Below are 15,209 nucleotides of genomic sequence, written 5' to 3'. Positions count from 1 at the left end.
ATTGTAGAAAGATGTCTACTGCCACCCAGAAGTGGGCTGCCCTTAACTCCTTCTTACAACCATTCTTTCAAGCAAACCGACTTCTTGTCATTTATTCCTGGTGTTTTTATTCATTTATTTATTTGTTTGTTTATTTATTTAGTATGGTCAACAATTGTGTTTACTAATATTATAGATGCTACTCTTCAGAAAACATGACAGAAACACCCAATTCATAGGGCAGATTCAAGACAACCTAACTACAAAGCTTAGAGCTTCTTCAAGGCCTGCTACCTCACTGACAACAAAAATCAGCCCATGTGACAGGGAAATGCACACTTTGCCAGTTCTGCTAAACCTACATAGTGAATTTCAGTACCTTCTGCTGACTGAGGTGGAACATAGTTTCTTGCCTCACAAGGCAATTTTGTTAGCTTGAGAGGACAGGCTGTTCTTCACTGACAGAAGCTGTTTCTCCTCTTTATGTTGAGACCTGGCATATTAGTTACATTTCTAAAATTTTTCTGGATCATATTCTGTTAATTTAGAATTCTGTGCTGTATGCACGCATAGCTTTAACTTAGGGAAGGTTTTCCTTCTCATCATTCAAACTCTAACATCACCCCTATCCTGGAGCTTGGTGTACTTACTCATGTCCCCTCAGGTTCAGGCTGTGACAGTACCTAAACCAGTGCTTCCTATTACTCGGATGAAAGCTCTCATCATTACACTACTACACGAAGAATAAGTACTATTTCATAACTTCCTGAATGAAAGGGAAATTTTACAGAAAGCTTACTTCTGAAAAATAGGTGGGTGTTTGGTATCTTTTTATGTGGATAGCAGAAAGAAGCTGGTTAATTCACAGAGTTTAGAAACAAACTCTGGCTTGCACAATAGTAGAATCCAAAGAGAATTTTGAAGTTAAACAGAAAAAATGACCTACTGACAGTAGTATCACCAGGAGTAGGTAGATACTTGATGAGAATTTCTTAAAATAGTTTGTTTTTCTTTACCTTGGGACCATGTTTTTAACTAAAATCTGTTTTAAATTTTACTGAATCTATGTCCCTTAGGTATTTGGGGAATTTTTATCCCTGTATATTTAATAAAGCTGTAAATTTATAATAAAGATAAGTAACACTAATCAGTTCATTAATTTTCTTTTCCATTGGGTCATTTGACAATTATGTAATGCTATCTCACTCATGAAAAAGATTATATGACTTATTATGTGTATAATCTGTTATACTTAGCAATTGTCAGATGATGTAATTAGTATGGCATCTGCCATGGAAAAAGTATAACAATAGATTACATTAATTTCCATGACAGTTCCAATAATATGTAATTTTTAACCGTATCTCATAAGAACATACAACATAGTAAACTATTAGAATAATTTAAGTACATTATTAAATGTTTTCAGTGTACTTAAACTAAATGTTCTGCAATATTGGTCCATAAAAGATAATTAACAAATTAAATTCATAACGCCGGTTCCTAATTAAGCATCTTAGGCTTTGACTGAATTAGAAGAAGAGAACTATTGATGGGAAGAGTAGGTAAGTATAGCAGTGGGAGATAATACATTATGATTAAATGTGTACACTGAAATGGAGAAAGTTCAGTACTGGGAGTAGTATAATACATCACCAACTTCTAGAACTACATTCATAAGACATCTCTCATAACACATAAAAAGCATAAATGTTAACAGGATTCCCTCCCACAAAGACATTGCTAACTCTCTGTAACTTTCCCATAGTAAATTGGTAAATTAATTCACTGCCTAAGGACATGAAAAGTGACTCAATGAAACGGCACTCCAAAGTTCAGTATTTGTTAATTCCACAAAAGAGAAAAAGAAGGCCTCTCCCCAGTGCCTATTTTGTTAGTGTTATCCTGGCCCCCTCAGACAAACCAATATACAGAGGAACTCTGCCTAAAGCACGTGTATTTCCTCCACTTATTTCCCATTGGTTTTCTGAAGTAAACGTGGCCAAAACTCTGCACTAATTAGCACTCAAGCCCAGTGTATAGCTATTTTGAGGAAGAAAAATCCCAAACAAATGCTATATGATTCAGGTAGGAATTGTGCACTAGCTTAGCTCATAGTTCTGGTATTATAAAATACACTCCTTATTCCCACTTCTATGTATTGTAACTGTTCTGTCTTGCTCTATATGATGAACATTTCAGAGTAGACCGAAGGTAACCAAAGGTAACAAGGTCTTCAGATAATATCTGAACCTGTTGCTTTTACTATAAAGAGCGCACAGCTCTATGTTGTTTTGTTTCAGTAAAACATTAAAAAAAGAAAGGGATTGGATTTGTTTCCCTACTTAAGATTAGAAAGGAAGAGAGCTTAAACTAAGCATACTGGTAGTGGAGAGGTCAAAAAATCATTTAGTTCTGCACATTCAGGGTAAAATACTGAATAATACTTCTAGTATTACTAGTGATAGTATTTAAGAACTTGAATCTATCATTTTTCTTAGGATCACTGGGCTTCTCACCCTCCCAAAACAAGTCTTGGAAAGCAATTAGTAAATATTTTTTAAACATTCTATAAAGTCTTATTCTAACATTCAGATATAAATAGTATAATATTAAAACTAGAAGGTATTTAGAAAGCAAAGGGGAGAGATGGGTTATTTTATTTTTTTTTTTATTAAGCTGAGCCTGTAAATGAGTGTCCAAAATCAAGTCTACTTAAGGAAAGAGAGAGAGAAGAAGAGAAAAGGAAGGGAGGGAGGGAGGAAAGGAGTGAGGAGAAGGGAGGGAGAGGGAGAGATGGAGGGAGAGAGGGAACAAGAAGAAACAGAGAAAGAGAGGGGAAAATGTACAACTATCTTGTCTGTGTGAAAAAGCGAATCTTTGTCAAATAACCTTTATAGGCTTTGGTATAGCTTAGACGAGACTGATTTGATTGTTATGTCTGGGGATTCAGCCTGGGGAAAAAAAAATAGAGAAAATGAAAGCATCCTTATTGATTAATCCATCTCCTTTTGTTTTTTGATTTAGAGGTTCAGTTTCAGAGTCTGTCTGGGATATATAAGGCATTTCAGAGACAACTGCATTGGTGAAGGTGAGCTGACAGCTGAGAGGTATTTTTGAAATGTGCATTGCTGAGAAATGGCACGGACATTGATCTGCACTTAAAGGACATTATGTGTACTGCTTTATAGAGCAAAGAAGTTGGTCTTTTGGTCTGAACAATTTATTACGGTACTAAAAGTCAAAACAGCAGCAAGGAAATAGTGACATGGGGCTTACCAGATTTGTTGATGCAAGTATAAATTTAACTGCATAAAGCTTAAATCATGACACATTATTCAGATTACAAGAACAATGAAATTGCTCGTTACCTCAGACAGTGATATGTTAAATGTCACTACAGGTAAAGCTGTGTCTCTTGGCCTTGTGCTAAGATAATACATTTCTGGTTTACTTATTAGCATATTGATTCTTCCCTTAATAATAATAACAACAACAATTTTGAGTTGCCAAGAAAATTTCAGTGATGGAATGTTATTCTTTAAAAATTGTGACTATCAGTAAGGCTGAGATTTCAGAGGCGTATGAAAGCTCTATATGAAGCTCTATATTACGTGAGTGCAAATATTAATGTTATCAAGAAAAGCACCTAGAAATTCAGTATTATACATTTTTAGTAGTTTCAGACAATGATTAAATGTATTGATCAATTGCACCCCCAAAATACCTATTTCCTCCAGGCAGGCCCAGTGAGAAGCAGCAGGGAACACCTACGTTTACATCAGGCAGCAGAAACAAAGCAATAACCTCTACAAGATTTTTTTCCAGAAGAGATCAGACTGCTGGTGTTCAGGGCAATATGTAAAACAACTTTCAGATAAAGGCTTCCACGAGAATTTTTAGTCTTACAAAACCTAAATCATTCTTTTCTACCTTCTGCCTGAACTGAACAGATAAGCATTTGTCTTAGAGCACTTGGATACCAAGACATTAAAAGGCTCTTAGAAGAGACTTGCAATACATCAAGGCATTGTAGGATTCTGTTCAGCTACAAAATTAAAACTAGGAGATAAAGTAAAATACTTGATATTATCAAGTACGATTATTCTCAGTAGCCTTTGCTAAGCATGTCATTGTGGAGTTAACTACTGTATCATAGTGCTCCTGCAGATAAAGGCAGATACAGTGTTGTGCAGGCATAAGAATAAAATTCAAGAGAAACGAAGAAAGATTTATTTGCTTCCTTCCACAGGATGGTTCTGTCACATTAGTGTAATACAGTATTCTCTCCTGGCTTTCACTGAAAAATCTCACTTACGCACTGATCTCTTCTGTGTGCAGAAGCTTACTTGTGTATGTTGTTTTCCTTTTCTATCCCACTTTTTCCATTCCAAAGCAGTCAAGAGTATATGAAAAAAAACAACTAAGGTCTCTCTGAAAGGTATCATACATAGAGATTTTCTTTAAGCATTGTTTGTCTAGAAAATCAAGCTTGGATTCCAAATTTCGTGTTGTTATCCCTTACATATTACTCAGAGCTTCTTTCCCATACTCCTTCCTGGATTCAGTTTGATTCTGGGTCTTTCCTGACCATTATCTCTACTTCTCTTAGTACTGCCTGTTCTGAAATAATATAAGGCTAATTAGGCTTGGAACAATAGTATGGGATGTGCAGTCCTTGGGAAGGCTACTGAGCATAAAGCATAAGGGAACAGGTGATACTTCACAATGCATAACAATAATCAATCAAAAATACGTGACAGTGGAAAACAAAGAGAACTTTCCTATGACTATCCTAAGATAAAATATTGACATATCAACATGCCAGTTGTCTTCAAGATTGCACAGACACATTTGTGTCAGTTATAACTTCCTCGTAATATAAGGCTAGAGATACTGGTATTGTTCACGAAAGATTGCCATCTCAATTAAATATCAAATGGCAGGTCACTTCAGTAAGGCAGCACTTTTAATAGCTGCTTTTTCCAATATAACTGCACATGGGAGCTGCTTAAATAGCTACTGTAATGGTAGCTACCTGTGTTAATACATCAGAACCCAGTTCTTTTTGGAGATATAGCTACATACATAACCTGTTGAAAAGGAGCCTACACCAGATCCAACTTGGAACATTAACTTTTTTTTTTGCCGCAGATGTCACAGTTTCACACTGACTGTGAACTACAAAGCAGTTAAAAGTTTTGTTACCTAGGGGAAATCAGGCTGTCTGCCCTCACCTTCTGTTAGACATAAAGCCTACATTCAGTGTTACTTCCACAAACAGTAACACAGAGCCACTGCTTGAATACAAATGATTGAGACTGGAAATGAAGAATTTTGACTACCTGCCACATTTTACTGGTAAATCTTCTTCTACCCTCTGTGTCTGGTTCATCTTTCAGCTATACTCATGTAAATATTGAAAAGCTTTACCAAGTTAATGGTGTTACAATCAGAGATAAATTGCTATAAGTGAAAATAAAATCCTCCCTGGTTGTGAATTTGGGGATTTCTGAAGGTAACAATACAGAGGAAAACTGTTTCATACCAAACTTGTTTAAACTCATTTAATTGCTATCAGACTACAAAAAATGAGTACCAAAACATGTCAAATTATACTGTCACTTCATATATGAAATTCTTATTTTTGAATGCCAATAAAACTTGATGTATTTAAAGTCTGATCTTTTAACAAATTTTGTTAAACTTAAATCACAGATAACATATAAAATACGTACAACACATAGTAATAGTGCAATCTCAAGAACAGCATCAGTAGTTTTAAATAATTGATTTCTTAAAATTCAACTGAGCAAGATGTAGCCATTGATTAAAAAAAAATACATGTTAGGAATCATTTAGTTGAACAGTGCTATCATAAGATTTTACGTAAATTCCTATCATAAATCCAGGGAAACTGCAACCAGTGTTAGCTCAATAAGAGTTCCATGACATAGGAAAAGTACAACTGTCTTTAAAGACAGTTTTGGAATTGCTCAGTCACTGTTAAAGTAGGGGCTGTTAAGCGCTTGCACAGGAACTCTTCTCTTTTGGCAGTGACATGAACATTTTAATGCCATATGGTTGCAAAGTACAACCTGACAGTCTGGCATAGCTCCTAGGCCAATGTAAACTGAAGGATCTCCATTGACTTCAAAAGAATGTGTAAATTTATATTACTTGAAAAGCCATCTATTTATTCATAATTTTAGATTAAATGTTATTACTATTATTAGAAAAGGTCAAACCAAGAGTCTATGTAACAAAAGAAAAAAATGTAAACAACCATGCAAGGATAAAACACACATTAATGAAAAGTGTACTCCGGACCACTCACAGTTTAAGTTTCAGAACCTGACACCTGAAACTTCAACATTAATAAATGTTCCTACCCAGTCCTTCTTTCCAAAGTAAGAAAACTTTTGTTTTCAAGAAATGTGCTTATTGCTGTGATTGTGATATTAATACGGATGCCTTGCTGCTGCTTTCTTATCAGTTCTCTGGTGCATGGAAGCTTTTTAGGACTGCCTTGACAAATTTGGATAATCACAACACAACTATAAGAAAATATATTTACCTAAGAACTACAGAACAGAATTACAAAGAAATTTAGACATCTAGTGCCGTTTGTTAGCTCTTCACTCTATCACCTTAAGCGCTAATAAATGTCACAAAACATTCATTGCACTGTTATCTAACTCTGTCTCAGTAGCAGAGGTATTCAAATCATTTACCTTTGGCAAATAATTTGGGCCTAAGTAGAAGGCCTCATGATGAAAGTAGAGCCACCAGGGAGATATTCAGAGTATTTAGGTTAAGAATTTAAGTACTGCCCAAATACTCTTTATCCTTTCCATAATGACCATAGTTCTATCATCGGCCAGGAACAAATTTGCCTGCGTCAGAACACCACTGCTGCCAAGTGAGAGCCACAAAATAGACCTTTCCATATATATTTCAATATATTGCTGCAAAAGACTAATCTGGTCAAAGAAGCCAAGCATGTACAGCCCTATTTCTCATCTCTCTGGACAGCTCAGGGGACATAATGTTTCCTAGAGATATGACAGAGCCAGCAAGTCTTATTTTGGAGGCAAGTCTTGAACTTATCTCCCAAAGAGTACCCACTGCCAATAGTCAGTAGCATAAATCTGTTCCACCTAACTATTTGTCATAGCAGAAAGTGTTATCAAGTGGAATACCTTTAGCAACACAGATGAGAGCTATTTTTCTTTTGTTCTTATCCTCGCAAGAGCTCACTTTGAATCCAAACTGATATTTTAGCAGCATGCTGGAAAAACTCCCAGCATTTGCTACATGGAAAATCACATGAAGGTAAGGTTGCTCTAATTACCTTTCAGAGAAAGGAGCAGAAAAGCTGTAACACTTGGTTTCAGCATTGTAATATGCATTCCAATCAAAAGACTTCATTATAATTGCCCTGTTTCTTGCTCACTGAACTCAATTCTTCTGTCTCTTGCTTAGGTAAAGAGAGGAGCACCTAGGTGTCAGTTGTTTGGTTGAGCTGAAGTACCTGCAGTGTCCATGTGGCTTCTGAAGCGATTACTTAAGAGGTCACATAGCACCACTCTGTCATGAAAAAGCCAGATTCTGCAGGCTTTCCTGAGTTCTTGGGTTTTTAAAGTCACCTAATATGCAAAGTCATCAACCAATAGCAAGTACATTCATACTTATGAACAACACAGTGCATGTGATCACAATATTGTAGATCCTACACATATCAGCTGAACACAGATTCTCAATTTGACAGGCACAAAGCTTGTACAGGATTCCATCAGTGAAGAGACAGCTCATGGAATCACTGCTTAAGACTTGGAGAGCATGAAAGAACAGTGCTTATTTCAGATGTTTGTTCAAATGTAAGGACTGATTCCTGCAACTTTCAATTTATATTCTCACCTGATTTAACTGGAAATTTTTTAAAAGAGATAACGGAGAACTCCAATTTATTATGCCTCTACTATTTTGTTAGCTTATTTCAAATACTATGCCTAGAACAGAGAGAAGTGGCAGCAAGTCATATTAAGTATAGCAGGACCGACCTGTCAGATTATAAAAAAAAAATTAAATGTATAACTATTTCACTTGATTATGGCCGCAGGTCATTGTGGAGGGAAAATGGGAAAGTATTGGAAAGAAAAGGGTAAGAGGCCTATCTAACAAAACTGATTGTGCTTTTGCCATCAACAGTGACAAACATTCATCTTGTTTCACAGACAGATTCAGAGACACAGCAATGTTCTGAGATTTCAATGGAAAAAAAGAGAGAGAAAAAAAGATATTTTAGTTAGATTAGCAACAAAATATGCATTTTTTTCTTGAACCAGATTCATACTGGTATCCATGGTACCTATAAATACAGCACAGGATCTGCAAAGAACCTACACTGCTCTGAAATAACTTCGGAAAGCAAAGTAAAAACCAACTAAAAGGGGATTAAACATTTATGCAAGATATTGCAATTTCCCCTCTTCCTAATGAAGCAGTGAAGACACAATTTAGGAGTTGGAGTTATGTAGACACAATCCTGCTAAAAACAGGCCTGCTCAACACATACCTATTCTGTAACACTACTAGAAAACACCATAGGGGTGTTTACTGATTCTATACACGTATTGCATTGACACTAAGCTGTAGCCTGAAAATTTATCATTGAAAAGTGAATTGTTATTTACAACCAGATGTTGGACAGCCCGTGCAGAATTTACTCTTTTTCACAAACTGTGTGTAACCAATCACTCAAAGAACTTACCCGGCCAGCATAATGCATAACAGTGAAGGTAGAGCCCTGTTCCTTTGGTGCAAGGTTGCCATTTCCATCTTTTGTGGAGGAATACACTGTATTTGTGTCTGATGTATCTAGGTAAGACTGAATCCGTTTAGAAAGACTCTGTTCCACTGACCAATTAGATTGGCTTTCTTCATCTAGCATTGACAAAAAGCCTGACGGTTTCTGAAATGAAAAATAGACTTTTCTGTTTTTATGCAGCAGAATTCATTGCTTGTGAAATAAAACAGCTTGTAATTTAGCAGGATAAACATGTAACACATTATCTTACGGAAAGGAAAGGAAAACAAACCCAACAATATAAATATTCTGTTATGTCTCCAAAAGATAACTCTGCAATAAACTCAGGGAATAATATTTCATTTGTCAAAAATGATAATCATTGCTGATCTTTTAGGAAACTGATTGGGCTATGTTCTTGTCAGAAATTTTACACCAAAAAGTAGCTCCAGGCACAAAGAAAACTGCTGAAGTCACAGCAGAGACTGGTCAGTACTATAGCTGCATCCAGAATACAGCATGATACGCAGATACTACAAGTGAATCCATGTGGACAACGACTTTCTGTTACGTCTTCTTCAACCCTAGATTGTTACAAAGCTGTTAGCCCTCAAGTTTTAAGAGCAGATATAATGACCACAGACTTTCTCAATAAACCAGAAAATACGCAAAGCGTTGTATTAATCTGTGTTATGGAGTATGTATATAAATACAAATGATATAAAGTGAATCTGAAAACTACCTGAAAGAAAAAATCCAAGGCTGCAGTATGGTTTCCTGGAGAGTACACAGTTTCTATGGTAACTCCTTCTTGTACACATTCTGTTTGCTCTTGAAGGAAAAGCACTTCATTGATATACTGATGTATCTTCTCATTGGTCATATTGATGCACAGCTATTGCAGAACAAAGAAAACATAAAGATTAGAAGTCTACTGGATAATTAATTGGTGTAGGGTTTACTGTACATCTAATATTAAATTTGATGAAACATCATTTCACAACGTATTATCTCTCTGTAGACCACTGATTAGGAAGACCCTAGGGAAATTTACATTTTAACAGCTATTAGTATTATCCTGGGAATAAACAGTTTTCTGTCTGCATAGTTCACTACGAATTCCTCATAAGAATCATCAAATACCACCCCTATCAAACAGTGCAAATTTATTCTAATTCCATTGATTGAAGTAGAGCAACTCTAAGTATAAACTGTTATGCTCAATGTTCCTCTGCTGTATATATTCAGGGAGACTATGCAGATGCAATGTGCTTTTTGAAAAAAAAAAAAAAAAAATTACACATTTGCTTAATCGGGATGATTATGTAATTATTTTAGTATTAGCAAATATGTTCAAACCCTGCTTCCACATAGAAGAGCACCAGAACTCACTGGGTTTTGTTCAAATAGACCATATAAAACACCTAGCAAAATTTTACTAGATGACTCCCTCCATTTTATTGATATTCTAAGGGAAAGTTGGCAAGAAGACAGTCTTCAATAGAAAAGTTCAAAGTCTGTGAAGATAAATAATATAAAAAACTCTCAAATATTTACTTTGATTGCCTTTTAAGACTTTAGTGACACTTTTCTAAAATAAATAGTTCAAAACAAACCTTGTTTCCATTTACCAATAGGTGAGGCTTGAATCAGCTTATTCTGGAACCTTCTGTACTTTATTCAAAGTTCATAATCTTCAAAGTTTAATAACTTTGTTGAATAAATCTTAAACTATTTTATTTATATTAAAATGGAAATTCTAGTGGGAAATTCTAAAATCTCCTCCAATGGTGTATTAACTATCACTACGAAATTAAGAAAACAGAAACTCAGAGGGTTGGAAGACACTTTGTATGAGGAATGATGGAAGGAACGTCTGCACAAAGTCTCTTTTAACATTAAACCAGTCACATATTTGTTTTGGCCATAAGCTAGACCTTCCATGAACAAATTGTAAAAAATTAATTCCACCAGCAAGACATGTTAAAAATATGAAACATTTAGATCAAGCATAAATATACAGGCTTAAAAAAAAACAGGTAAGGGAAAGACAATGAGAAAAGAATTATAGCTGCCTGAGTTTTCCATCAGCTCCTCATGCTAGAATAACCACCTTGCATTTGTTCTACAATGAAGTAGGCCACTGTCAGTGACTATAAGAAGAAATAGAACAAGAAACACATTTCGTAACCAAATGTCTGTTACTAATTGTCTTTACCAATGCATGAAAGTGAAGACAAAAGACAGCTTCAAATAATAACACTGTTTTTTAAAAGCAGGATTTTTGTCTTATTTTGTTAACTCTGAAAGTATAAAATTGATTTATATTATTCAATTATTTAATGGAAGGAGAAAGCTTTTTAAATTTTGTGTCAGGCAAACATATGCTTTGCCGCTTGCTTCCCAAATTCAAATTCTAGTTCCAAAATCTCTTCAGAAGACTCTTAGCATCATTTTAGAAAACATGTATAACATTACAAGCTTATACTTCAGAGGACATGTAAAGCTTTGACATGACACTTGCCATGTATATTTACAAATGTGATCTTTAGAGAGCAATTTAATTATTCCATTAATTAATTTTACCATAAGAGAAGCTGACAAAATCCCCATAAACTTATAAACTCACTGCTCTATCTAGCAGTGGTTGTGAGCAGCAGCTCTGCAGAATGAGCACCAGGAGTGCAGCCAACGGCTGCTGAAAAGCAAAACACTCTCATCATATAATTCCCCATTTCAATGTTTTATACATCCCACAGGAAAAAAGGTGATAAACTGCAGGTTTTAAATTAAATGCTTGAAACAAGTTGCTGTAACAGTTAAAGCAGATGAAATGTAGAAATTTGATGAAAATGAACACAGCTACCTTTGCTAACTCATCTTCTTTTGGTCTGTCACATGAGGTTTATAAAATAATGACATGTTTCCTGTCCAAAGAAAAATTGAGAAAAGCACATGTACTTAATGTCACCCATGCAAACTAGATGGAAATGTAGCAGTAATGATTTTTTACCCAAAATAAATGTTGTGGGAGTACCTCTAAGCACTGTACGCTTACTTAACTTTATGGAGTTACTCAGCATTACCAATGATGCTTCTTGTCATTAAATATGCTTAAACTACGCTTTGCATGCCTTTAATTGTCTCCATTGTATGTTTCTTCACTAGAAACCTTCTGTTCCACTTTCCTTTCTAATCCTAACTCACTGTCATGTGTAGGTGGGAAAAAAACCCACACAGTATATGTGTCAGAGTCTTCATTAAAAGGTACCTCTAAGATATTGAAAGAAAACAAAAGAAAACAAAAAGGTCAAGTTCAAGTCTTTAAACTGAACTTGAAGTAGCATGCAAATTGCAGTATTTGGAAAAAAAAAAATGGAGTGCCATCTGGTAAAACTGGTAGACTTTCACTACATTAACTTAACCTCTCTTCCTTTACTGCATTTGGCAGCATACTCAAAACTAAAATTAAGGTAGAAAACTATACTGTGCTCCAAAGTCTGAAAAGCAACTATCATTAATGTTTTGGAGTTTTTTTTGTTTGTTTGCTTTTGTTTTTGTTTCCTTGCTTCTCACCGTATAGAAAATAACATCTGAAAAAGCATAGCAAAAAAAAAAAAAAAAAAAAAGGGAGAAACCAATGGGGGACCAATGGATGTAAACATCTCCTACAAAGCTTGCTTACATCCTTCCTTATGCAGAAGGATTAGCTCACTCAAGGGATGTATATTAAGAGCACTGAGTAAAGCTTACCCCTGTCATATCAACCCATCTACCAGAATGTATTTTTTTGGCCAAGACAATGGAACTATGACAGCAAGTTTAATTTGTAAAGACGTGCTCCAGCTTTTCACAAAAACATGATTCTGAGATAATGGAAGGCTGAATCAACTTCTCAACTTCTGTTTACTAAGAACAGATACAGAAAATATTTTTAGATTGCCTAAAGGTAGGCAATCACTCATTTCTCAGAAGTATATTGGTTACTATTCCCTCTTGTATCTGCTACTTTAAGAGAAAAAAAATATATATAGATACATATATATACGCGCATCTCTTTTGTCTTTTACTACTTTGTGCAACAGTTTCTGGATTTCCACAGCTTTTATGCAGAGTACCAATTAAAATAATTTTAATGAATGTATAACACTAGAAATTATCACTTTTCTTCCTTTGTTTTTTAGAACCTAATACAGAATTCTTGTGTTCCATGCAGAATCAGCACAAACTCAGAGTGCTTCTGACTCTATCTGACTCTAAGAAGAACTTGATTTCACAGAGAATTTATGTTATCTTGGGCAGCCTGGTCTAGTATTAGATACGGAGGTTGGTGGCCCTGCATGTGGCAGGGGTTTGGAACTTGATGATCCTTGACGTCCCTTCCAACCCAAGCCATTCTATGATTCTATGACAGTGCTACAAAGCTCAGTCTGAAAGTAATGCCTTCTACTAATTTCCAGAGAAACTGCAACAGATATAAAGAGCACAATAACATTGCTTGATAAAGCAGATTACCAGCGAAAAATCACTCTTTTTCAACATTTTCACTACCATTAGCTATGCATTTTCACCAGCAACAAACAAGAGCCTGTATGCCACAGTCACAAAAAACTGCGCCAGTGGAGATGACCCACCATTGCTGTCACCACTGCTGAAGCACACTGCCCACCACCTCACTATACTCACATCCATTGTTTGGTCTCCAGAAACGTTCAGCAAGCATCAGTGAATGACAGTGGATGCCATTCTTCCCACATGGAGGAATTCAGCAGCACACCTTTGCTCCACCTTCACTTCCATGTCAGACACCACTGTCAGATCACCCCTCTGCTGCCATCTTTCACACGGCAACAACATGTAATGGAATATTGGTGGGAAGGCTCTGCCTCTACTGCCATACCACTAACATCTGTCCCTGACACTGTGGGCCAACATAATAAAATAGAGAACATTACATTCAGAGCAACCCTCATATATTAAAATTTTGTTATGTATATTTGCTACCTGAAAGTCCTTCCACAAGAAAGAGTCTGTAAAGCTCTTCCGTAAAGGATAAAATTTCAGTACAAACTGGAATATACATCCACCTGATTATGAACACACAAGAATATTAAACAAGCAAGGAACTAATAAGATAATAACAGTTCTTTATTTGAAGGAATCTGGACTTAGACATCCACACCACTTTTTCCCTCCTACTGCTGGTCATGAATACTGCTGTAATGGGATCAATGGGGTGCTGCTGTGAAAAAGCAAGAAGCCAGTTAAGAAAAGACCTTGGGCAGCATTTCCCCTATCTCCCTGTCTGGGAGTCTAAATTTATAGATAAAGGATTTTATTTTCAGCCTCACCATTTCTACTGTAAAAGAAAAAAGAAAACATAATAATAATAATAAAAAAGGAGTATTTTAATGTCAGGTACAAGTCAGTGAGCATACTGAGGTAGCCAACTTTAAAAAAGACTAACACTGATTTTCCAGTGGCTTTCTGTAGCACTGGGCAGATAAGCATCCTGCCCAAATGAAACAAATGTGAGTAGAATGAAAAAAGTACAAAGAGACTGACGGGGAACAAGACTACAACATGACAAAAGCCACAAGGAGTGAAAGATTGTCAGAAACTGGGTCGGGGAATAAATTATAGCACAGGGTTGTAAGGCCCCTGAGGGCACTAATTCTTATGGTCCTGCTCAGTTTCCTCTGCGCCCCTCCCCATGTCTGTGTCCTGTATCTGTCCTAGAGGCCCCATGGCAGTGCCAGTTTCCAGACATGTCTTTAACTGCTCCTGATGGGACCTGAGCCCTGACTTGCTGCTTGCTGCCTTACTGCTCATGATGGTCCCAGTTACTGATCCTGGCTCTGCCCACCATGATCAGACCATGCATGACAGTGACCATTATGATGGGCATGACAGGTTCACTGGACAGGGCAGCTGGCTCTTGCTGTTTTCTGGCAGGGATAATAAAGCCTTCCTGCGCATGGAGGCTAGCTGGACCACAATTTTATTCCTCAGGAGAGCTAACACCAAATAAGATTTATTTTTCTGTATAAAATTAGATATTGAATTGTGTTTCAGATTGCCTCAATGCAGACACTTGCGTACTGACCTCCCACCTGCTATTACTGAGACTGTAATGACCATAGGAATGTTAATTTATGTAACTTTTACCTATTCATGTCTACCTATCTCTGTAATAGGCAACATGAACTTATATTTAGATAGCTAGAAAAAGGCTTATGGATGAGGAAAAGTAATTTATTTTAAAAATTATTTCATTATGACTGATTTGGCTAGAGAAGGTGACATGACAAAATCAAATGAAGTCTCAGCAAAGTTAAGTAATTATTTAAAAGACTTTCTAAACCTAGTAATAAACACAGGCAAAAATTCCAGAACACAGCTGGACTGTAGAAGCTCTTTT

General features: G+C 36.0%; 1 protein-coding gene across 1 annotated transcript in view; it reads right to left on the bottom strand.

The window, feature by feature from the left end:
- The window catches only part of MYO16 (myosin XVI), a 261,913-nt gene that overhangs the window by 86,366 nt on the left and 160,338 nt on the right, over positions 1 to 15,209 (bottom strand). Inside the window, exons 21-22 of the mRNA XM_042810398.1 lie at positions 9,531 to 9,683; positions 8,753 to 8,953 (exon numbers count right to left, since the gene is read on the bottom strand). Coding sequence (XP_042666332.1) covers positions 8,753 to 8,953; positions 9,531 to 9,683 — 354 coding nt within the window. The remainder of the gene's footprint in view (positions 1 to 8,752; positions 8,954 to 9,530; positions 9,684 to 15,209) is intronic.

This window comes from Centrocercus urophasianus, unplaced genomic scaffold (assembly GCF_019232065.1).
Source record: "Centrocercus urophasianus isolate 14NV4802_14NV808 unplaced genomic scaffold, USGS_Curo_1.0 seq_12, whole genome shotgun sequence".
Lineage (NCBI taxonomy): Eukaryota > Metazoa > Chordata > Aves > Galliformes > Phasianidae > Centrocercus > Centrocercus urophasianus.
The sequence above is the reverse complement of the archived record's forward strand: the minus strand, read 5'-3'. Positions and strand labels throughout refer to the sequence as shown.